At 37.0% G+C, this 26515-nt stretch overlaps 1 protein-coding gene across 1 annotated transcript in view; it reads left to right on the top strand.

The window, feature by feature from the left end:
• Man1a2 (mannosidase alpha class 1A member 2) overlaps positions 1-26515 on the top strand; it is a 122730-nt gene that overhangs the window by 48405 nt on the left and 47810 nt on the right. The window contains exons 6-8 of the mRNA XM_021157562.2: positions 7075-7169; positions 18408-18531; positions 21454-21547. Coding sequence (XP_021013221.1) covers positions 7075-7169; positions 18408-18531; positions 21454-21547 — 313 coding nt within the window. The remainder of the gene's footprint in view (positions 1-7074; positions 7170-18407; positions 18532-21453; positions 21548-26515) is intronic.

The raw sequence follows: 26515 nt of genomic DNA, 5'->3' as shown, positions 1-26515 counted from the left end.
CCTGTGACCCATTTCCTACTTCTAGGGTGACTTTCTACCCTTCACCACAAGTGTGCCAGCATATGAAGTCCACTTATTAGACCAGGCCTTTCACCTGCCTCTAGAAGCACTTCACAGCTGTGTGTGTCTGTCATTTTCTATGTGTGTCTTAATATAATCAACTTGGTAACATTAACCAGAAGTTTGTGAGGGTAGTGAAGTTTTTTACTTAGTTGAAAATAAATAAATAACACAAATTCTTAAGATATGTTCTCTCAGGGGTAAAGACATGCATTTTTTCCTGACTTTCTTATACAGTAGACTTACATTAATATATGTGATCATTTTGATTTGAAAGTCCTCACCAGACCCGTTTCTGTGGCTTCAACATTGAATTTGCATCTGTGATGTGCTAAAAATAAATGCATCATAGAAAAATAATTTTTATTTGGCATTATCTGATGCTGAACGAGTAGGAAGTAGGTGCCTTTCATCTGAGCTGAAGTTGACTATCATTTATAATGTAACAAAGTGCTTTTGTTGTATTGGAGGTATAGCTAGAATAAGAAATGTGTTACATGCGTCCCATTTTCTGTGTAGGGAGCTACATGAGGGTTACATGCTGTCCTAATAGCGTTTCTCTTTCCTGCGGATTTGTCATTATCATAAATGTGATGTGTTATTTGTCTCAGAAAAAGAGTTTTCTGTTAACAACTATTCACAAGTTAAGAACTTTTGATGATTTATGACGCTTACTCCATACAGATAGATGGCATTTCCTTAACAAGGTTGTCTCTCTTCATATCTTAAAATAGTATCAAAGTGCTTTCCTAGCTAAGAAAGCATAACTTATATGGGAAATGGTACCTGGAACCTGTCAGATAAAATAGAGAAATTGTTAGCTGGAGTTTAATACACACTCATAGATAATAAAAACAAAAGAAATAACAGCAATAAAATCTGCCTTTACTGAAACATAAATATACTGAGTCAGTTTAGGGGTATTTTCTTGGACAAATGAATAGCTTTTAAACCTAAAGTACTGTTAAATAAAGTCATGAATAAAGAAAAAGAAATGTTAAGTATTAATGTTTTCTGGTTTAAATATCAAGTTGTTTTGGAAAAAGTGATCTTGCCCCAGAAATAGCTGCAATTTCTATTGAAATTTTGACTTTTTTGTTGTCTACAAATGGCCTAGTAATTGGGTAAAATATTCCACTAAACTTTGCTGACTGAAGTAGTTTGCCTTCCATTGCTATAAGCACCATGACCAAAAGTTGCTCTCCAAAAAGGAAAGGAGAGGGTTTACCTCCCCTTACTGCTGCTCGTTCATTAAGAGAGGAAGTCAGCAGATCAAGGCAGGAACCTGGAGGCTGGATCTGAAGCAGAGGTTGTGCAGGAGCACTGGCTGTTCTTTCTAGGTTGCTCAGCTAGCTTTGTATATAATTCAGGCCTACTTGCCCAGGGGTTGCAGGGTCCTGCCATGCCAATCATTAAGAAGATGTTCCACAGTTTTGCCTACAAGACACTGATGGAGGTATTTTCTTGACTAAGGTTCCCTTTTCCAAGATGACCTTGGCTTTTGTTGACAAAACTAGGTAGTAAACTGACATAAATATCTTTAAATATATTCATTATTTTCCTCTTTAGTGTGTTAGGTCATATATGCATTTGTACACAGTCTTGTCATGTATGCTTGAAAGTTTCAGTGATAATACTAATTTATAGTTGATTGTGTTTGTGGTCATTTGATTGAAAAGACAGTTTATAGCATTTGTAACAGGTAGAAATTTTGGGGTAAAATTTATGAGAAGAGAGTGCTCTGGAGGAAAATCCCTAGATGCTGTACACAGCTCTACCTGATTGGCTAGGTCCTAAGAGTAAGCCTATATTGAACAAGCATCAAGCCTCCTGATGTCACTTGCTCTTGATCTTGAGCATGCCTCTTGCAGCCGTGGCTGCTGTAAGGAGCAATGATTGGATTTTGAGTTTAGTTACATGCTTTAGAAGATGTAAAACAAGCATTTCTCAGAGGATATGACAATATTGAAAGTCTCAGAGTACAGTTTACAGTCACCAGGTTTCAGTTCAGAATTACTAATGTATGAGGAAACAAGGGAAAACATTACTTCCACATGAATGTTGACCTGTCTTGGGCTTACCCAGATGAGTCAATAAATGTTTTATAGAATCTTTCACAGCTAGACTCAATTGCATGGGAAGTATTCTTGAAGTTATTGCATAGATGAAAGTTTTAGTTAAAAAGTAAATCTATGAAAGAGAACATTAAAAGTCTAGAAAAGAGGAATATGGTATCCAAAAAAATTTTACTGTTTACAGCTGTCATTGAAAGTAATATCACTAGACTTGAAGGTACAACGATATATTATTTAGCACAAAGAAAGATAATAAAATCAGAAAGAAAAAAAACAGTAAATGCTTCAGAAGTTTGGGATAATGTTAAAAAAGTTTGATATATGTGTGCTTTGGGTAGAGATATTGAAAAACAACAGCTATATTTTTTCTGTATTTGGTGGGAGACTTGAAATTGAAGACACGCTTCCTTAGCATGTATCTTAGTTAGGGTTTATACGAAACACAATGATCAAAAACAGCTTGGGGTGGAAAATTTTTCTTTCATCTTAGAGTTGTAGTCTGTTGTGAAGGGAAGTCAAGGCAGGAACCTGGAGGCAGAAATTGAAGCAGAGGCCATGGAGGAACGCTTGTTTACTGGTTTGCCTCCCATGGCTTGCTCAGCCTGCTTTCTTGTACACTTTAGGACCACCCACAGTAGGCTGTGCCCTCTCACATTAGTCAGTAATTAAGAAATCCACAACAGTCTTCCTTATAGGTTAGTCTGATGGAGACATTTTCTCAACGTTTTCACTTACCAAACGACTCTGGCTATGTCAGGTTGACAGAAAAATCTAACTAGGGCATCATGACTAAGCACACTTAGTCATATCATAGTCACACAGCTAGAAACCAGGGATTAAAACGGAAGTTTGAAAGCACTCACAGGACAGAATGATACCATGGAAAACTATGATTTAAATGATTGAAACCATGAAGGTTATTTTTTTATCAAGTGCCTTTAAAATGATGTATTTATTTAGAGCAAAAAAACCCAAAAAAAAACCCCAGCCCAGAATATTCCATTACAATGCTTAATGTATATCCTCTATGAAATAATGAAATAGACTTCACAATAAAAATTACCAACAGAGATGAAGGCTGCTTCATGATAAAGGATGAATACATCAGGAAGACTCAACAGTTCCAAAATTAAATCAGTAGCTTACTCTATTCTGGACACCTTAATAATACAGCTTCAAATGAATGAAACAGGAATGGATAGAATTAAAAGATTTCTTTTGAATTCTTGAAGTAAAAAGGCAATTCCACAAGGACTGTTAAACCCTTAAACAGTTGTGCAAATTGATAGGACAGACAGACAATAGGTAATGATGTATACAAGTCCTTAGCACCAGTAACAGCTATGTTAAGTGAATTGATGTTTATAGAACACTCATTCAACAACTACAGAATACACAAGTCTTTTTAAGTACATATTATATGCATATTCTGGACATCAAAGCAAATTTCAATAAAATTATAAAAATGTTAACATATTTGTTCATATGTGGTGGCTCACTATAATCCCAGTTCTCTAGGAGGCTGGACTGAGTCCTAGTCTAGCCTGGTTTGAGGCTTTGGAAAAAAAAATGTCTTCAGGTGGTATACACATCAAATAAAGAATTGCATGGGAAAGTGAAAATGTTATAAAGTTGGTACTTGGAATGTATGAACAAAATTGAGTATAGCTTTTAAGCTAAATATCTTAAGGAAATAATAGAAGATAGCCTACCAAGATCAGGAATGAGTGCTATCTCCATGGTTAGGCTTTTGTTTTGTTTTTGTTTTTTGAGACGGGGTTTCTCTGTCTCGAAACTCACTCTGGAAAACACTCTGTAGACCAGGCTGGCCTCCAACTCAGAAATCTGCCTGCCTCTGCCTCCCAAGTGCTGGGATTAAAGGCATGTGCCACCACTGCCAGGCTAGTGGTTAGGCTTTCGTTGGAGACACCATAGACACTCTTAGGAGCACAAAGGTTCTTGGGCTCACAGAGAGCACCAGGGAAACGAGGAATGCTAAACATACCCGGTTGTCTTTTTCAAGGGAAAAGATATATAACCTGTTTTTCAGTAGCCTGGTGATCTGTGCTATCTGTAAGGCCAAGCTGCAAAGAACTTCCACAGGGAGAACCAGAGTTGACTAATCATTTAGGTGACCTTCACACTATCTGTATGGCCAGTTGCTTCCCCAAGCTCCAGCAACCAAGACCAGAGGTGGCTCAGAGCCCAGATGACCTCTGTGCTCTCTGGATGACCACGACTACAACAGATCCTTCCCTAGGTCCTTAGTATAACACATACAGCCAACTCCAGAACCCGTCTCACGGAAGGAGTGACGAGAGTGAGACTCTTCAGAGAAGACTTTCTTTTCTTCTTTTTTAAAGCAGAGAAGGTTCTGGCTTTTATTTTACCGACACATGTTTCCTTCTTTCTTTCTTTCATTTTTTTTTAAAGATTTATTTATTTTATGTATATGAGTACACACTTTAGTTGAACAGATGGTTGTGAGCCTTCATGTGATTGTTGGGAATTGAACTTAGGACTCTGCTTGCTCTAGCCAACCCCACTTGCTCCGGCCAAAGATTTATTTATTAGTATAAGTTCACTGTAGCTGTCTTCAAAGGCACCAGAAGAGGGCATCAGATCTCATTATGGGTGGCTGTGAGCCACCATGTGGTTGCTGGGATTTGAACTCAGTACCTTTGGAAGAGCAGTTGGTGCTCTTAACCATCTCACCAGCCCCTGAGAAGAGTTTCTATGTAATTATGCATTGTTGTGCATGGGGGATTGTATTACACCAGAAAACCCTTTTCCAGTTGTACTGCACTTAAATATGCCTACAGTAAACTGCCAGAAGTGTGAACTAACACCAGCTAACAAACTGTGTTGATTGGGATTTTCTTCTTGCCTCCTGAGGATTGTTACTCAGCTGACCCTGATGCTTGCCAAGACTCCCTACCCCTCCACACACAAAGCATTAAAAATGGGATAGTGGAGTGTGCCCGATGTTGTTTTTCAAAGATTTTAGGTAAAATGGACAAGTCCTCTAAAAAATATGTCTAAATTGACTCCTCCTCTTTCTCTTCTTTCTCCTCCTTCTTCTCTTCCTTTCTCCCTCTCCTCCTTTCACCCCTTCTTGTCCTTCTCCTCCATTTTTTACTAGTATCTATTAGTTGTACAAAATAAGCGCTCTCACCGTGCCATGTCTGTACACGTGACGTGTATAATGTACTTTGATCTTACTAACACTTACCCTGCTAGGTTTCTGTCTCCATTCTCAGTGGTTTCCTGCCCACCTTCCCAATGGTAGTCCCCTTCCTTTTCCAGATAGTCCTAATCTTGTGGTTTTGAGCATTGATTCCACATGTGAATGGAAACAGGCTAGATTTGTCATTCTGACTGTGCCTTATTTAGCTCAACATGAAGACGATCTAGTTCCATTTCCCTACAGATGACATAATTTTGTTCATATATATATTGTATGTGTATATGTAAACTTAATTATGTATATATATCACATACCCTTGACCCATTCATCTGGTGACGGTCAGGCAGGCAGATTGTATAACGTGGCTCTTCTCTTTCACAAACTCAGGAGCTTCTTTTGATGGTGTTAGTGATTGACTCAGGAGCTCCTAGAAGCTAAGAAGGTGTCCTGTCCTGTACAGGGAACACTGTCCCACTCTTCTGAGGTCATAGTGGCACTGATAGCCAAAAGAACATTACCGATTTGTAAACATTGTGAACATATAAGTAAAAATACTGGAAAAAATTAGTAAAGCTAAGCCAGTAAGAATATGGAAAAATTGTCGGAGGCATAAGTTGGGTTTATATTCAGAAAGCAATGCTGATTTAATATCAAAACAAAACAGTTAACATAATTTTTTATTTTAAGTAACAAAATAAAGAAGAAAAGTAATGAGCTATTTGCAACAAATTCAGCCAAACCAATGTCACTTTGATGGCATGTATTAATAGAAATGCAGTGAGGTGCTATTCACAGTTAACACTGGACTAGCATTGCAGTTTTAAAGTAAAAACCATATTATGTTACTTACTTTTTTTAAAAATTCCTTCAAGTTTTTGAGATACCCAGTAATGTCTTCAATTTTTTTAAAAAAAATTTGTTTTCTAATATTATGTAATCAGAAACACACATCTCATGGAGGTCGGGGTGGGGGGCTGTGCCAAGTCAAAAAGAAACATTTACAGCAACTCAAGAGCATCTATCAAGACTGTATTACTAGCTTTTTGTTGTTAAAATTTGAAATATGCTTGCATGTTGATGAAGATTCTGTAGCCCAGTTATCTTTTCTTTTTCTGTTCTCTCTCGCTCTCTCTCTCTCTGTGTGTGTGTGCGCGTGCGTGCTATGGAACATAGTTTTCTTGTGTGTTCGTGTATGTGTGGGTTGGGGGGTGCACATGTGTGCGGGTGCATGTGGAGGCCTGGGTTTATGTTGGGAGTCATGCTGGATTGTTCTTCCAGTCCTAGCCAGAGCTTGCTGATGTGGCTGGTCTTATTAGGTAGTCCGCTTAGGGATCCTGCTTCAACTTGAGTGTCTGGACTTAAGGTGAACTGCCATGCCCACCAGAATTTATGTGGGATTTTGGCAGTTTGATTGCCAGTCTTGATTCTTTCATGGCAACTGCTTTAGCTGCTGATCCATTTTCCCAGCCTTCTCTTAGATTTTTTTCGGGGGCAGGTAAAAATATAGGTGATGACCAGAACTATGGCCTTTCTGTGTAACTATGTGTCCACTGAGGCTGTCACATGCTGGGAAACCTTCCTCAGCGTGCACTCAGACATCTACTCTAGTTCCTGTGTACTCTGCAGTAAGGATGACCTGTAACCGCTTACCACACGCCTTCTTATAACATGTACGTGGTGGTGTGCATGCGGCAAGAGGTGGTAATGCGCAGTACTTACTGTAATTGATGATTATTTGTGCTTTCGTCTCAGATATTCAAGACTAAAGCAGTGCAGTTGGCTGAGAAACTCCTTCCTGCCTTTAACACACCTACTGGGATTCCCTGGGCAATGGTGAACCTGAAAAGGTAAACGCTATTTTATTTGATTATTTATGTTCCAGAATTGTTAACTGAATTTTGACATTTTTATTCATGGAGATTTCCATTTAGCTATTCCACTATGCTTTCAAGACTTTTTTTTTTTTCTTTGTATGTTTAGAAGAACATCAAAGCTTTTCCTTAGTTTTAAGCTGTGTCCTTTGCTTTGAGACAGGTCTTCTGCCTGAATTTCATTCCAGTTGCTAGTAACTTGTCTCCAATTCTGTTTAGTGTTGCAATGTATTAAAAGTATTCTCCTTCTCCCTTTTCTTCTTATGTACTACTTACTGTTCTAAGGCAAGATAGAAAGCAACTTGCCTAGAAATCAAGACAGTCTGTTCTGGAATGCCATGCTAAGGATAAAGGAACACACAGTTCTGATGTAGGATGCTCATTATAGTGTCTAGGTTCAAGGCTGAGCAGGAAGCCTTAAAAATAATTATTCTTTGTTACCAATTTCATTCAAAAACACTGATTTTTTTAACTTAGAAATGGATGAAATACTTTATTTGTGTTACTTTATGTAAGTCAAAAATTTTAATAATCCCTAATTTTAATTTTCATTTAAATCATTTATGCTGATTGAAATTTTTGCTGTTCATGTTTTCTCCAGGTAGTACTTATTGTTTATCTTAAAATCACCTGAAAATATGACTGTTGGTCTCCTTACACTCAGATACCTCAGAACAAGTTGAGAACAGTCTTTTTCTATAGGTGTGAACCTGTGGCAGTCTAGATCGTATGCTCTTGTTGTAACTATAGTTTGCAAGCCTTTTCTCCTTGCTTCATGGCCAGCTGCCTCACTCTGCTGCAGTTTCCTTTGCTGTGCTTTAGCATCAGTCTGACTCCCGATAGTTCTTCTGTTCTTCTCTTCCCCTACTGCCTTTGACCTGACAGAGTCCAGTTTGGAACTTAAGTTCATTATACTGTTTTTATTTACCTCATTACCTTTATAAAGTAGCTACTGTGGGCATTCCACTGACACAACTGTTACTTCAGTATTTCAGTGACACTGAGAGAGGGCAGTGACATGTCTCCAAATGTTTATTATATCCAGAACTTTTCTTTCATATAAGCTTTTTGTGTCTATATGTGCATTTGCATGTATGCATGCATCTGTATGAGTATTATGGAATAATATTATGGTCAGAGAACAGCTTGTGGGAGTTTATTTTCTCCCACCACGTGAGTTCCAGGTATCAAACTGAGATGGTCAGGTTTGGTGAAAGGAACTTACCCACTGAGCCATCTTGCCAGCCTTCATTTCTTTTTAATTTTTAATAAATTCTTATTTTTTTAAAGACTTGTTTTATTTGAAGAATAAAACTTCCCTTTGAAGAAGTTGTTTTGCTCTTGTTTGGCCTCCATTGTTTGTAAGTGATGATTTGAGTTGTTCTTGTGTATCCCTTGATTTGTTTTCTCTCACTTTGCCCTTCATATTTGCTGTTTTAATATGTGAAAAAGTGCTCTAATATCTTTTTTCTGACTTTTGATTTCCTTCCAAAGCTCAAATTCATTGCACTTAAAAGCCATCCTACAGTCCCATAGTTCTTTTTCATTTGATAATCCATTTTCCACCTATCTTTATTATATTTCCTTTTATGTCATTTCTGAATTTCTTAGGATCTCTAAAATTGTGTATAGTATTTATTTTTCTAATTGAAAATACTGATAGGAAACATGGTAGATCTTTTAATTATTTAATTTAGGAACTAAAAGACTTCAAATATAACACAGTACAGCCTTTATTTAACCAACTTTTTCTTTTACCCCATTTTTTATTTTTATGTATTTTTAATTGGAAATAGATTTTTTTCACACAAGATATTACTATGGTATCTGTTCTTCCTATTCCTCCCAGTTCCTCTCCACATCTCCTTCCATCTTGATCCACCCCAAATCCTTAGAAAACAAACTGGCATCTAAGGAATAATAATAAAGTACAATAAGATAAAACAAAACCAAACAAATTGGAATAGGACAAAACAACTAAGTGAGAAAAAGATCCAAAGAAAAACCACAGTTGAGAGGCATGCATGAATCTCATAAAAACGTAAGACTGAAAGCCATACTATGTATGTGAAGGGCCTATAAGGTGAAACAAACGATGCCCTGATTTAACTTATGAGAGGATCTCCTAAGATCCCATTGAGTTTGTTTTGTCCCGGCCATCTAGGCTGGGCATGGGGCCTACCCTCAAGTTGTTGGTTTTCCCAGGGAGACTCCCTTGGAGAAAACTCATTTTTTATTTGCAAATGGCTATCAATTGGACAGAGTCTTGGTGGAAGCATGTGTCCACTTTCAGCTCTAGGAGCCCATCTGGTGCAGCCCCATGCAGGCTCTGTGCATGCTGCCACAGTCTCTGTGACTTTATCTGTGTGCAGTCCTGTTGAGTCTAGAAGGTCTTCACTCTATCCCCTCTGCTCTTATGCTATCTCTGTCCCCTCTTCCAAAGAGTTCTGCCCTGGAGAGGAGAGGAGATGGATATGATGAGAGACGTTTATTTTGGGCCTGAGTGTTCCTCAATCTTTCACTTTCTGCATATTGTCTGTCTCTGGGTCTATGTATTTGTTTATATCTGCTACAGAAAAAAAAAAGCTACTCTAATAATGGTTGAGCAAGGCATGGATCTATGAGTATAGCAGAGTGCCACGTGGAGTCATTTTATGCTATGTTCACTTAGCAGAACAGTAGTGTTAGGTTTTCTCCTGGGCCCCTGGCCTGTCTAATCTCAGACTCTTGGTTACCCAAACAGAATTGGGTATGGGTTTCATCTCATGAAGTAGGCCTTCGTTCAGATTAAATATTGGCTGCTTATCCCACAGGTTATCATTGTATGTCAGAGGTTTGTAGCTGGGTTGTTGTTGTTTACCTTTCTCCTCTGGTGGTGTTCAGAGTGCCTCCTGTACTGTAAACTACATCATGGAAGCTAGTTCATAGGGAGGAAGGCTCTAGATCAGCACCAGCTTGACCTCTCCATGTTCAATGAATTGTGTAGATGTTTCCTTTCAGTTTGTGCAAAGCCATCTTATCAATAGCCTGGATTGTTTAAGGATAACCCGTAACCCCTTAGGTCAAGAACTCTTTAGATGTAATCCTTTCCCAGTACTGCAAGCTAATTTGGTGATAAGAGATGTCCAGTTGGGGTTTTGTCTTCTCTGTTATTTAGTGATTTCATTTAGATTTCCTTCATATATGTAATATTTTAGGAAACTTCTACTGTATTAGATTTCCATTTGACCCCTCAAATAGCCATTAGTTTTAGCTGTCCCTTCCTGTATTCCCTCCCTCCCTCTCCCTTCTTCTCCCCTCCTCCCTGTTTTAGCCTTCCTTTCAGTGTCCCCATATCCATCCAGACTATTTGCCTTTCCTAGGGAGATCAGTCCCTCCTTGCTAGTACCTTATTCTCCACCTAACCTCTGTGGTTATATGAGTATTTAGCGTGTTTATCTTTGACTTAAATGTAATATCCACATATAAGCAATTACATACACATTTGTCTTTCTGGGTCTGAGGCACCTCACTCAGGATTTTTTTTCCCTGCATTTACCTGTGAATTTCATGATTTCACTTAAGAAAACAAAAAAACCAAAACAAAACAAAATAAAAAATAAAAACAGTTGAGTTATATTCCGTAGTATAAGCGTACCATACTTTCTTTTCCTATTGATCCACTGAAGATCCATATAGGTTGTTTCCAATTTCTGGCAATTATGCATAGAACAATAATGAACTTGGCTGAGGAAGTGTCTCTGTAGTTGAATAAAGTGTCTTTTAAGTATATGCTCAAGAGTGGTTATTTCTGGGTCTTGAGGTAGATCAATGACCATCTCTTCAGGAACCATCACACTGATTTCCCTAGGGGAAGTACAAGTTTGCAGTCCCCCCAGCAGTGGATGAGTGTTCCCTTCACATCCTCGCCAGCAAGAGCTCTCCTCATTTTATTGATCTTGTCCATTCTGAGATGGAATCTCAGTGTAGTTTTGATTTGCATTTCCCTGATGACTAAGGATATTGAACATTTATTCAAGTGCTTCTCAGCCATTTGAAATTTCTCTTTTGAGAATTCTCTGTTTAGATCTGTACCCCATTTTTTTAAATTGTTTTTTTTTCTTGGCATGTAGTATTTTTGAGTTCTTTATATATTTTGGATATTAGTCATTTATTGGATGTGTAGTTGGTAAAAATCTTTTCCCATTTGTAGGCTGCCACTTTGTTTGAATGACAGTGTCCTTTGCCATACAGAAGCCTTTCAGTTTCACGAGATTCCATTTACTAATTGTTAATTTTAGTGCCTTTGGCATTGGTGTTCCATTCAGAAGTTTTTTTCCTGTGACAATAAGTCCAAGACTGTTCCCCACTTTCTCTTCCATGAGATTTAGTGTATCTGGCCTCTTATTGAGGAGGTCTGGTCTGTGATCCATTTGAGTTTTATGCAGGATGATAAGTGTGGATCTGTTTGCATTCTTCTCTGTGCACATGTGTAGCCATTTAGTTTTACCAGCACCAGTTGTTGAGAAGTTATTTGAGTTGTTGTTGAGAAGTTATTTTTCACCTTGTATTTCTGGCTTATTTAAAAAAAAAATCAGGTTTCTGTGTTTAGACTTATTTCTGTGTCGTTGATCAATGTATCTGTTAAACCAACCATTTAACAAGTTAGAAACACCTCATTACAATCAAGAACAAGGCACTGTTTAGCATTTTTCTGGAAGTAGTAACAAATCTAATAAGAATGAGAAATAAAAGTAATGGATTTTAGTCAAAATTTATATATATATATATATATATATATAATGACTGCCTAATTTAAAGATGATTTAAAATGCAATTATTTAAAAGCTAATGGGTAACTAGTTAAGTTAAGGTAAAAAACAAGTTTGGATTGGAAGGTGAATGCTGGAACTGTCCCACAGGAAGAAGAGCTCAGTCTGCCGCAGAGGAGGCTCAGCTGTCTGCCTCACAGTCAGGTTCTCACTGAACAACCTGTGTCAGCACAGAGGCATTCCTAGCCATCACAAGGACATTAAACATGTCTTAAAGGATGAAAATGAAACTTCATGATTAATAATAGAGTCTTATTACCCAGAATTCAACTGAAAATTAGTAGACATGGTATGAAACAGGAGACTGTTACATAATGAGAAGAGAAATCTGTCAGGAGAGAAGCAGGCAGAGGAACAGTATGACCTCCAAGGCCTGGGAGCAGGTTTTGTAAACATGGTGAAGTCTCTCGAGGGAAGTGTAACAATGAGAAGCGTGACCTATAACAGGACCCAGATGGAGCTCCTAAAGCTAAGGCCACAGGAAGCACATTCACCTGACAGAGTTAACGGTTTTTACCTCAGCTTGAAGATCTGTGAATTTGAAAGTAAAGCACTAGAAATCACCAAGTGAAATCACAGAAAATGAAAACTAAATCGCACAGGTATGAGGAAGAAACTATCTAGTAATTTCTTGGGCAGTATCAGATGGTTCAGCGCACATGTGTGGAGCAAGGGGTGGAGCAGGAGCCAGGGAGTGGGATCAAAAACAGAGACACTGGTTCAAAGAAATAATGTCTCAAACCTTACCATATTCGATAAATTCACAGTTCTTGGTATTTCATGAAACTTGGCAAGAGACACAATTTGTCAGAAAAATCAATTTTTAAGAAGTGCCTTGTTTCTCCTCCATTTTCTTCCTTTCCCCACCCTGCTCCATGAAATTGAGTGGAAGACAAAGTGATGAATCAGAGAAAGATTAGATAGAATTGGGTATGTCCAACTCTCGGGAAGTCAGAGAAAAGAGAGGCTACTTAAAGAGAGTAGTGCAGAGGAAAGAGGAGGCCGTTTTACTGGGAGAGGTTTTCAGAGACAGCAAATATTCTCTCCCAGCCTAGAGTCTGTCTCTTGCGTTGATGTTTCCTTTGCCGTACAGAAGCTTTTACTGTGATACAATCTCATTTGTCAGTTCTAGTTCTCGGTGTTATTTCTGAGTTCCTGCAGTCCTCTTTAGAAAGTCCTTGACAATACCTTTATCTTGAAATGTTTTCTCTCCTTAGCATCAACTTTTAGAATTTCTGGATGTATAGTATAATGTCCTTTATTCATGTTTATTTTTGTTCAGAATGAAAAGTGTATGTCTATTTTGATTCTTCTACATGTGTTTGTCCATTTTCCCAGCACTGTATGTTGAAGAGGTTATATTTTTCCTCAGTGTATATTACTGTATATATTATTTCCATCTTTGTAAAAAATATGGTTCACAATTAATTGTATGGATTTAGTTCTAAGGCTTCTTGTCTAGTCTGTTAACTGTGTCTGCTTTGTACCTGTTGGATACTGTTTTTATTACTGTTGTTTTGTAGGGCAATTCAAAATTCAAAATACTCTCAGTATTGTTCTTTTTGCTTATGTTTGGTTTGGATGTTTGCAATCTTCTGTGCCTTCATGTGAATTTCTAGTTCTGTAAAAAAGGTTACTGAAATTTTGATGGTGATTGTATTAAATAAGGTCATTTTCGGTAAAACAGCTATTTTTGCACTGTCAATTTTACCATCCCATGAGTATGGAGGATTTTTCCATTTTTGTAGTATTTTCAGTTTCTACAGTGTTGTAAAATTATCATTGGAGCATTTATTTACTTTCTGTTAGGTTTACCCTAGTTTTTTCTTTTCTTTCTTAAAAAAAAAAAAAAAAACATTGTGTTGTGGTGTTCTCCTGACTTTCTCATATATATATATATATATATATATATATACACACACTTATATATTTATATAATATATTTCTAATATTAATATATGTTAATATTAGAAAGCTACTGATTTTTACATGTTAATTTTATATTCAGCTATTTTGCTAATAACTATGTTTGTCCATATTGAGAGTTGGATAGTGGAGTCATTAGCTCTCATGTGTAATAGATCATCTTGTCTGCAAACAGGATAATTTGACTTCTTTTGTCCTGTTTTTATCTCATATTTCTCTAACCAAGCTGTCACACATAGGAGGAGAGAAAATAGATGTCCTTGTCTCCTGATTTAGTGGAAATGCTTGCTTGCTTTGTTTAACTGTAACATTGTTTGTTGGTTTGTTGTGAATATCCTTTAGTGTTGGATTCGGATAAATGCCTTTTCTTCATTGACGTAATCGTTTTGCTCATATCCTTAAGACTATTAATAGGTTGGCTTTATTGATTTGCATATGCTTAAGTATCCTTTTATTCTTGGAATGAAAGCCATTTTGGTTAGCATGAGGTACAGTCTTAGCTACTTCTGTACCACAGACTCCATGTGTGAACCCTGAGGATACTTCTCATATTTTGCCTCAATTATGCTGTTCTCTTCTTAATCAGAGCTGATTCTTCAGCTCCAGCTGTCTAGAACCACTTCTTATTAATACAAAATAGTACATTAACAACCCTGATAGACTCTTCTCTCAAAAATTTCACAAGTCAGGCCTTCATCCTGTGCACTGCTTTCAGCATTATCACCTCAGTTCTCTTGGCTCGTTAAGCTTTGAACACTATAGCCCAAAATTCCAAATATTTCCCACAATCTCATCAAAGTGTGGTCAGGTCTGTCAGAAATATCCACAAACCTGGTACCACTTACTGTTTTAGTTAGAGTCTCTACTTTTGCGACAGCATATCATGACCAAGCAATTTGGAGACGAAAGAGTGAATTTAAAAATAGTTTATAGTTGTATCAACCAACTATCAACAGGAAATCAGGGCAGGAGCTCAAGGCAAAAACTTGGGGGCAGGAACTGGTGAAGAGGCCATGGAGGAGGGCTGCTTATTGGCTTACTCTTCATGGTTTCCTCAGCCTATTTTCTTTACAACTCAGGACCTCTTGCCCAGGGATCGAACCACCAACAGGAAGCTGGGCCCTCCCATATCAATTATCAATCAAGAAAAATGTTCCACAGACTTGCCAACAGGCCAATCTTTTTTTTTTTTTTTTTAAGATTTATTTATTTATTTTATGTATGCGAGTGCATTGTCACTGTCTTCAGCCACACAAGAAGAGGGCATTGGATCCCATTACAGATGGTTGTGAGCCATCATGTGGTTGCTGGGAATTGAACTCAGGACCTCTGGAAGAGCAGTCAGTGCTCTTAACTATTGAACCATCTCTCCAGCCCCAACAGGCCATTCTTATGGAGGCATTTTCTCTGTTATATTCCCTCTTCTCAGATGTCTAGGTTTGTGTCAACTTGACAGAAAGCAACTAGTGCATCTATTTTGTCAGATTTTAGTAAAACAGTATCTGCTTACATTCTAGTTCCCTTTCCTTAGACTGTCCTTTTCTTTCTTTCACCTTAGGACTTGCTTGTGTCTTTGCTAGTAAGGTATATTTCTTGCAGGCAGCAGAGAGATGAGTCCTGCTGTTAGATACAGTCTGCTAGCATGTGTCTTGGAGAAGTAGTAACAGTAGCCCACAGAGGTGTTGTGGAAAGGTGTGTGTTGTTGCAGTCATTTTGTTACGTTTGCCCTGATTGTTGCTCTGCTGTTCTAGTGCAGCTTTTCTTTCAGTGGTCTCATTGATGTGTTTACTTACATTTTAATTAAAAAATGTTTACTTCCTTACTTTTAAAATAATTTTAAAAATTTATTTTTATTTTATGTGTAAAAATGTTTTGTGTTTCTGCATGTATACCTCATGTGTATGTGGTGCCCACAAGGCCAGAAGAAGATATTGAATTACCCAGAACTGAAATTTCAGGTGGTTGTGAGCTGCCACGTGGGTGGTGAGAATCAAACCTGACTCCTGCTGAGCCATCTCTCCAGCCCCAATTTAAAAATTTTAATTAATGTGTTGTGAAATAGTTCTGCCTAAAACTATTGCCAAAATAATGTTATTTCTAAGAAAGTTAAGGAAACATATATTTAATCCACATTTGAAATTATTAATATCCTCTCTTCATTCTTGTCTGTTTGAAAAATATTGTATGTATAGTTGTTTTGAAGCAAATTCTGCTTAAATGAAGTATATTTCTACTTTAAATTTTTGCATATTATAATTATATTTTTTTCAAACTTGTATTTTCATAATGTAGGTACATCTGAGTGAAATTTGGAGCTCCATAAATGCTTATTTCTATTGATCAGGTTTCTGAGTTTAAACTTGTACATTGTGTGAGTGCTTTCATTTATTTAATTTCTTGGGTTTTGAGGAGAAATATGAACATCAGTTGTTGGCAACCTTTGTTCTTAAAATTGCAATTCACTAGAAGCTTTGTTCTTTAAATACAGAGAGTAAAGATTTTGTTTGGGCTTCGAAGAAAATACAAATTGTAGGTGATCCATTATCAGACAATTCAAAATAATTATAGAGCCCTTAAATTGATTACTATTTAACCATCAAAAGTTTGCCAAACATTTCTATGTCTTATTGCTGATGTTTAGCTTAGGAAAGAGAGACGTCATGTTGTTTTTAATTGTTTTGTTTATTAGTATTCACTGCACATTTTTCTTACTCATGTATATATGAAAGCATTTTAATGTTTCCCTTTGATCAGTTGAAAAGTATAACATTTGTAGGAAAAATTACGATGGTGTTAGTTTGAAGCAGCTAATTTTTAAAATTGAGTTAGTCTTTAGTAGAGTTCTTTGGAGTTTTCTTTTAAGTTAGAATATATACAAGTCAAATTTTATATTTTAGAATGATGCCTATGAAATAACATAAAAACTTGTTTAGAATTTGGTCTTTTGAAAATTATTTGCATATACTTTGAATGATGTTTTCTATTGTTGCTTTTAGCTGGTAACTTTTTCCATGATAAACTGTAAACTGTTGGACGTGCCTAGGTTTTGTTTATAGAAGGTAACAGAGTCATTAGTTAGCTGAAATCTAGCTGATCTCTAAATGTTAGGCTTTAGGTCTAAAATGGATACTGCCATTCTTAATTTTTTTGTGTCCTATCATACTAAAATAAAAATTCTGAAAATTTACCATGGTCTTATAGCATCCTTGCATGGTGTGGGTGTTAGCTAGCTCTCTAATTGCATCCTCTAGCACTGACTTTCTAAACTCAGTCTGTCACCTTCATTTCCCTCCAGGCCATTGCATTTGCTGCTTCCTTTATTGGGAATTTTCTCCTTGAAGGTCTATGCATCAGAGACTCCTCTGTGATCAGGACTCTGAAACACTTTGTCTGATCATAACATAGAAAGGGCCTTTCTTCTGTTGCGTTTTCTGTCCATAGTAATCAGTATTCTATTTATCAACTTGATTTTCTTTATGGTAGTTTTCACCATTTCAGTGGTCTTATTTGTTACAAGAGCAGGAATATTATATGTCATGTTTATTGATGTCTGTCCTGCAGCATAGCAAGTTCTTACTATTTGTGAATATAAATGTCTGTCTTACATATTACTATATCCACATTCCTTTTTTGATCCTCTCTTCTAGCTATAAAAGAACAGATTGAGAGTGGTATTTGCCTCTGATAATTTCAATGAGAATACAGTATTATATAATAAAGGAGCTGTAAAAGTTAGTGCTATGTATGTCCAGATGTAGATTTTAGTCTGTTCTTGACCTAGATTATTAAAGTATAGTATATTAAATTGACAGCATACAAAAATCAGAGTATATGCAAGTATATTAGAGAATCATTTATTATACAGATTTCTCCCCAGCTATGAAAATCAATGAGAAAGCTGCTATTGTAAACTGATATGGAAAGACTAATAAGGCACATTATAAGAATACAGTGCCTGATCAGAGCACTTAATACATGTCACTTGTGCCTTGCCTATAAGAGGGAGAAAACAAACAAACATATGTATTGCTGTGTATTTATGAAAGTTCTATATGTGTAAGAAGCTAGTAAAAAGTGATTGATTATAGAGCTAAGTGATATAAAGGGATGAGAATAGATAAAATTTATTTGTTCCTTTTTTTTTTTTTTTCCTTTGGTTTTTCAAGACAGGGTTTCTCTGTGTAGCCCTGGCTGTCCTGGAACTCACTCTGTAGACCAGGCTGGCCTCGAACTCAGAAATTTGCCTGCCTCTGCCTCCCAAGTGCTGGGATTAAAGGTGTGCTCCACAACCGCCCGACTTGATGCTTAATTTTTATGTTGTCTTAATTTTTAAAACCTGACTGTATTATTGATTTAAATTTTAATAAACAAAATTAAAATAAATTATTATATTAGATGTAATAATTTCTAAGATCTATTTAAGATGCTTGTGTTTCCCTTTCGATAATCCTGTCTCTTTCTATCCCCTATTACTCAGTGGAGTAGGTCGAAACTGGGGCTGGGCGTCTGCAGGCAGCAGCATCCTGGCTGAATTTGGCACCCTGCACATGGAGTTTGTGCACCTCAGCTACTTGACTGGCGACTTGACTTACTACAATAAGGTTCGTCTCTGTCCTCTTTCTGTTTGGTATAAAGGACTTACAAGTTTGCCAAAAGACGTCACAGGTTTTCAGGGCTTTGGTTTTTATTGCTTATTTTCCTCTTTCAGTTATTTTGCTTTTTAAATTTCTTTCTACTTAGACATATTTAAAGTATTTATTGAGAAGTTGTAACTACTATTTTTATTTAATTCTATTCCAGTTTCTAATCATATTTCTGAACTCTATAGCCAGCATGCTAAGATAGGAAAACAAAATTTAAAAAGGTTAATAATTGCAAAGGAAGAGAGGAAATACTGTTTATTTACAGAGTATATGATTATTCTGCTGGATATTTTAAGACCGTCTTAAAGGTTTTTGTGGGTTTTATTTTTAAAGGAAGGTTTGCTTTTTCATTTTCTTTTTGGTGATGTGGATCTCAGTCTAGAGTCTTGCAAATGCTGACTGTTGGCTCTACTACTAGACTATACTTGAGTGTTAGAACCTGACTATTTACATACAAATAACTACTGTGAATGCAAAGCACAGCTCTTAGCTCAGAAGAATAAGAAGCGCTTCTTTTGCAGCAGATCCAGCAGCCTGTTGTGCCCTCCCCACCCCAGAGCGGAGTCAGGTTGTTATCACTTCAACATCACAGTCCTTTCATGGAGTTTTTATAATAAGAGAACAAAATAAAATTATAAGTAATAACCCATGTTAAAATATATTGGTGGAAACATCAGTGTATGAGTTACAGCAAAGTATATCTCTTTGTAGGTCTCAGATGCTAATTCTTAATATTCTTAGCCTTTGGGTAGATAGAAACCAGGGGTCTGTTAGGACATCTCAGGAAGACCTAATAGTCACAAGGCACTGGGTAACATAGAGAGGTAGGTAAGGAGTGGCAATTAAGAGGGGGAAATATACTTTAAGATAGTTTAGTTCTGAACCCAAAATATTCCAACAGTCTCTAATTATGGTATTTTAACTAATTAATGGTGGTTGTAGTAGCTTTAACATGGACATGACTGTTTTTCTTCTTAAGTTCACACTAGAAACAAACATTTTAATTGCAAGGGTATAAAATATACATGTAGACTTAAAATCTTTAGTGGTTTGTCTATATCAACTGCAAAAAGTAAGAAAGTATCATTTTATAAGAAGATACTTATGTGGTAGGAACAGATCTTTGAGTTTACCACACACTTAAAATCTGTGGAGGCAAGTTCACAGTGAGGCCAGGGTGGCAGCTGGTGGTCAGTATTTTTTGGACTAGAAGGAAGAAGTATGCCAAGAAGCTAGGAAAGTATGCTTGCAACAGTCCTGCAGGAAGTTGCATTTGCCTGCCAGCTTCAGTAAGGGAAGGAGTGACAGATGTCTCTGTCGCAGGCAGCTCTAGGTTTCCAGTCTCGGTTGACCAGGGAGAAGCAGAGGCTGGAAACTACACTTATATTTGTGTCCAACCTCAGTCTTTTATGTCAAAGCTTCCTTGTGAGTACTGGAGTCAGGATAATAGATTAGAGTCAGTGTGATTGTGTAGACCTGTAGTGTCAACATTCCTAAGACTAAGGCAAACAAATCTGCTAACGCCAGTATAGACTCCATGATGAGTTTAAGAGTCTTCTCCAACCTAAAAAGGGAGAAAGTGATGATGAAAAATTCATCCAAAAAGAGTAAGTACAGAATTTGTAGAGATTTATCAGAACAAAAGGAGGGAAGGGCCCCCATGGAACACCAGGAGGAAAAAAAAAAAAAAGAAAATCCTGTCCAAATAACACCATGAGAAAAACATTGATCCTCCATACCCCAGTTTTTGTAGAATCAGAATATAAACTGGTCCCGCAGTAAGATGTGCTGAGTACCAGAGTGGAAGAAAACATTACCACCAAAAAGGCGGCCAAAGTGGAAGCAACAGGGAAAGACAGAGCTTGCAGTAGGAATGACTTAGAAGGCAGAACTGCAAAATGCTGTTCTAAGAGCAAACTGAGGAAGGAAATAATGTGCTGAGGAACATAGTATTATACACAATTTCAGATGTCACAAAGCCAAGTTTCTCATCTTTCCTAATGTCATTTAGAAGCGTCTATACGTGGTGTGTGGAATCATCCCATTGCAGTGGTAAATGATGGTGGCTTAACATATGAGAGATTCAAGCTTCTTCCCAAAGCACCATGCCAAACCCAGGCATAGAACAGATGATGAGAATTACTGTGCTTAAAATTATTAGTGTGCTCAGCTCCAGAAGGCTGAAGTACACACGTATGCCCATGAGGGAGAGCGTGTTCTAAGTCACTTAGACGTTACATGTGAGCACAGCATGGATACGTTACTTACTCAATCTGAGTGATCAGCTTTTAGTATGAATAACTTCTCAGAAATAGAACACCTTTCCTGTGGCACTGACTGCTCTCCCATCTGAAAGCCAGACAGACAGAAGTCAGGGCTTCGGGGAAGTCATCAGCCTGGTAATGTATTTCATGATTTCCCCCCTCCCATTAACCTCAGGGAGGTCTTTAAGGACTTAGAGAGTGCTTTATTTTGAGAGCATTTAAGCCCAACAGTTTGATGTTTACTTCATTTACTTGATCACTTGTTAAATCGAAATGAATCCTTTCCCAGAAAGTTTTGATTTCATTTCTCTGGAGTTACTTTTATTCTTATATTTTAATATATACAGGGATACATCTGGATTATATGGGTGATGTTTGTGATGATCTCTTTTATTTTGCTATTTTATTATTGTTTACGTTTTAAATAATAACATATCCATTAATAAAACTAAGGAATCATTTAAGGAAGAGAAGCCCTTCCTAACCACCACACACAACAAAGTAGAAGGTGGGTGTAGTTCCAAGTGAGGGAAAAACCGCAGACCGCAGGCTAATGAAAAGCTTGGTGACACCTGCTTTTTATTAATTACATTCTTAATTTCATTTTGATTATTAGGTCATGCACATTCGGAAACTACTGCAGAAAATGGAACGCCCAAATGGTCTTTATCCAAATTATTTAAACCCAAGAACAGGGCGCTGGGGTCAGTGTAAGTATTTCTAGTACAACTGCTGACTTGTTAAAATGATTATTAAAAAGTCTTTGCTTGATACGGTGAAAGGTGAGCCATCTGGAATTAAAACCCCAAACCTAGGCCTGACCCTGCTAGTTATCTGCTAATGCCGTTGCCACCCGTGACTCTGATCTCCTTTAGCTACTTAAGTTGAGTTTCTGCTTGTTAAAAGGAAGCATTGCTAAAGTGTCTCACAAGGATATTTTCTTTTTGTATCTGGATGTACGTTGCTAAAAGATGGGTTAACAGTTTGAGGGATAAAGCATAATAATTATTCATATCTTCCTGTAAATAAGAGCCCTGCTTGAGATTAGTATTTTTGTATGAGGAGTTCAGAATAAACATAACTATGTAAATTTGGTAAAGGGGACAGTTGCTATGGACAGACTGTGTCTACTCATCCATCTAAGACAAAGGTACCATGCACCTGGTCTTCACTGGCTGTTGTATGAAACTAAAGATAGGGAAGGAGTTAGCGTTTGATCTGATTTATGGAGTTCCCAGGCTAGCAGGGTAGGTAGAAACACTTAGAAGTGGTTGGCGTATAATGTGATAAATGTAATAGAGAAGTGTACTAGTTAATGTGAAACTGCAGAAGTAATTATTCAGCCTGGTGGGAAAATGTTAATAGTATCAGCTTAGACTTAATCTTTAAAGGTGTTAGGTTTCAAACAGTAATTGTTCATGTGGAAAGTTGAACTTACAATTTTAGTAGCTTTTTATAAATGCCATTCTCTTTTTAAAAGTAAAGAAACTAAGATAGATACAGAATGTTGTCAGCCTGGATACCTACTGGGAGCTGGGAGAGGTTTGCCAGGGATTGTCCTGCAGGCTCCTTTTCAGGAAGTTGCTCTTAGAGCCGTCTTGATTTTTCTTATGTATTTACCCCTCCATTAGCTCATGGAGTTCACTTTTCTCTTTACTTTGAAGAAAACATTAAAACTAGTGCTCATACTGAATGGAGATATATTTGAAAAAGCAAAAGGATGATAGCTGTATTTGTAAAATAAAAATGTAATTTTCTTATGTTATAGACGGATTGGATGCCTACCTTAGTAATTTTGATGAATCAGATTGTAAAATTTACCCCCTTAAGTATTCATTAATACTTGGAATTTCAAATGTGGGAAAATTTTGCTCAGTTTCTACAGTATCTCATGGCAGTATATATGTTATATGGTATAATTATTTAAATGTCTAAGATGAAAAGCATCAAAAGCTAAGTAGTGGTTGCATGTGTAACCAGAAACTTGTCTTTCAATGTACAATATAAAGCCAGAAGCATAAGATGTCAGACTAATCTATAAAGATTAATCTACATTCTATAATAATTAAAAAGCAAATTTTATAATAAGATATATTTGAACATATTTGGAAAATGGTTTTCATATTCTTTCTATATTATGTCTTACAAGATCATAAGAAATAGATGCTCACTGAAAGACTGCTGATATAAGAAAACAAAAGTTAATTCAGAAGGCAAAACATAGATGATCAGTACTGTGTAGCTCTGAAGGTATTGTGCCTAGTATTTGTAAACTGTCTCTGTAGATCTCTACCTAGAGGGTTCTTCTGTCTAACCCTTTCACTGTGTCCATGCTCAGAATGTACTTTGAGCAGAGGCACAGTTCTTTGACCATTAGTTTGGTAAAGCAAATCAAAACCCCTCTATACCCAGTGTTTCAAAGAATTTTAATATTTTTATGCCTTCTGAATCTAGCAATTACCTGGCTTATTTTTGGAAAATTTTAAGACTTATAAAGTTCATTTACCGAAACTAGGAATTATTTACAGTTGCAATAATTTTGAAATATTCTAAGATGTTTTATGCAACAGAACTTTCTCTAATTATAGAACACGAGCATAGTCACTAGACAAATGATAGGTTGTCAGTCGGTAAGCATTTGAAACATTACTTTTATACTTACTGAACTGTGCTTTAAACTTTATTTATTGTTTTAATAGGGATTTCTTTTAGAACTTGATGCATGAGCACTGTACCTTCCCACCCTCATTCATGTTCTCTCCTTCAGTAATTAGTTACATGTACATACATATGTGTGTATGTATATGTATGTATATATATATATGTATATATATATATATATGCATGTGTATGTGTGTATGTATATATGTATGTGAGAGGAGTCTCACCTCTAGAGGTGGGACCATATGTAATTTCTTCTGTCTGTATTGTGTATTGGCAGGTCTACTGGTGGTATTATTGTCCTGATCTTGAAAGTTTATGGGCATGTTTTCTTTGTTGTGTCAAGAGGATAGTCTCTAACAGCAGATGTCCCAGGCCGCTGTTGCTTACAGTCTTTTCACCCCTTTCCCATGGTTTTCCCTGAGCCTTAGGTGGAGGGGTTTTGTTGTGGATGTATCAGTTGGGCTTGGGCACCTCATAGTCACTTATTGTCTGCATTTTGACTAGTTGTAGATATTTGTAATAGTCTCTTATCTATTGCAAAATGAATTGTTTTATGCCGAGTGAAAGGTATACTTTTCTGTGGATGTAAGGATGAGTATTTAAAAAAAAACCAAGAAAAACAAAAGAAAACAAAACAGAAATGACATTGACTTAGGAATCTAGCAGTATATGGTTCTTTCAGGTCTGTAACCTACCCATAGATAGTTGGCTAGGTTTGCATTATTGGGCACAAATTCTCTCCTGTTGAGCAAGCTTTAAAGTTCAATTAGATAGCTGTCTGGTTCCCAAGGTAAAAGTACTGCTGTTGTACCACTGTGGATATCTTGTGGGACCATGCATTGTGTGGTTCATTGGCAATACAGCTGGACAGGACTACCAGTTGTTCCTGTCCCTGCACAGGTTGAATAACACCATTGGATACTGTGAGAGCCTCTCTTCAGGGAGGAGACTTTCTGGTCAGCTCCAGCTTGATTCCTCCACATCCTTTGTCTGAAAAGTGTGGTGTCTTCAGTAACATAGAGCCTTATCTTCAAATTCTGATAGAAAACAAAAATTAGATTGGTTTAGAAACCTGACAGTAAAAAGTAAAAGGTTCTCCTTTCAGAGAGCAGCTGTGGGTATCACTGTACTCCCAACACCACCTTTTCTTTTTACTAAGTGATTAAAAAAAACTTCGTAAGTGTTTGAAAAAAAAAAAAAAACTGGATTAACTCTTACTTGTATCATCTATGAAAATGATTTCAAAGTGGGTTTTAAAAATACAACCAAATTTAAGTGACTGAACTGCAAAACCCTTAGATGAATATCCACACCAGTAGATTTCTCAATATGATGCCAAAACTAGCTAACCATAGGGAAGTAAGTTAGATATAACTACAAGTTAAAAGTTTTGTGCATCAAAGGACACTATCCTGAGTTAAAGATAACCTACTAAACAAATTACATACATGCTGAGGGTATATTTCCACAATATGTAAAACGCTGTAACTCAACAAGAAGGCAACAGAAATGAAAAATAGACCAGATGATTTGAATAGATATTTTCCCCAAGAAGATATGCAAAAGGAAATAAGTAAATGAAAAGCATTTAGTGCCCTCATTGAAATGCAAAAGAAAAGCACAGTGGGATAGTCACCTCCTACTTTACAGCTGCCATAGTGGCTGCAATCAAGAGAACAGAAGCAAACCTGGGCAAGTTGTGGGGAATTAGAGCATTTGTCATTGCTGGTGGTCACCAAAAACCTTGCAGCTAGAGTAAAATCCTGCCAGTTTCCAAAAGATAAACAGAATTAGCAATGAATAGCAGACTCAGATACTTATATTCCAGAATTCACAGAAGCCAGGAGCTGGAAATGAGCTGCTTTGGATGTGATTTGTCATCTAGAAGTGCAGTTGCTAGAGACTCTGGCCCTGGGGGTGACAGTAGGGAGAGAGTGGAGCATTTAGGATGTGCAAGAGTTTCAGGAATGGGTAGCGGTCAAGATTACCTATCTCTGGGAACTTTACTATCACGGCTAGAACACTTCCCAGTGGTACACAGGTGTGAGGTAATTGGGCCATTAGAGCCCTGTCCAGGAAGGGGTTGGTGCTGGTCATAGCTTTTATGAGGATGGGTTGTTGCAGAATAAACCCATCTTATATGGCTTTCTACCCGTTTCCTTTCTGATTCTTTTGCTGTGCTGTGATGTAGCCAGATTGCCTTCACTGAAGTTAAGTAGATGCTGAGTCTTCAAAATTGTGAGCTAAATAAACCTCTTTTCTTTATTAATCCTAGCTTTAGACATTTTGTTTCAGCAGCAGAAAATGGACATAGTCCAAGTGTCTTAACAGGGAATTAATAAACAAAATATGTAGTATAAGTGTTACAATGTAATATTACTCAATGATTAAAAAGGAATTAATTACATGTGCTACAGTATAAGTGAGCCCTTTGAAAACAATATGCTAAATGAACAGAGACAACCATACAACACACACCTACATACATATTACATCTATCTATCTATCTATCTATCTATCTATCTATCTATCTATCTATCTATCCATCCATCCATCCATCCATCCATCCATATGATTGCACTTATGTCAATACTTAGATTCATAGAGACAGAAAGTAGGGTAGAGGTTAGCAGCAGCTTTAGTGACAGAGAAGTGGAGCTAGATTATCTCTGCAACCCCAGCAGTCTAGGGACAAAGACAGGGAGGTTGTGAGTTTGAAGTTAGCCTGAGCTACAGTATGAGTTTATGTGAAAGTATGTCTCAAAACAAAACCAAATTGATAGGTTGAAGAGAAAGAAAGGCACGAGGAAAAACAACTTGCTGACATTCTAGCCCTTATTTTATATTTTTGCAGGGAGAAGAGGGAGTGGCAGAGGGGTCTCTGAGAATTAGTCTTCTCTCTGCTTACAAACTGGGGTAGTTATAGTGAGGCAAGGACTGAAAAGTCTGTTTCCTTCTTCTCTCTCTCTCTCTCTCTCTCTCTCTCTCTCTCTCTCTCTCTCTCTCTCTCTCTC

The sequence above is a fragment of the Mus caroli genome, chromosome 3 (genome assembly GCF_900094665.2).
Source record: "Mus caroli chromosome 3, CAROLI_EIJ_v1.1, whole genome shotgun sequence".
Lineage (NCBI taxonomy): Eukaryota > Metazoa > Chordata > Mammalia > Rodentia > Muridae > Mus > Mus caroli.
This window is presented reverse-complemented; position numbering and strand designations above follow the sequence as displayed.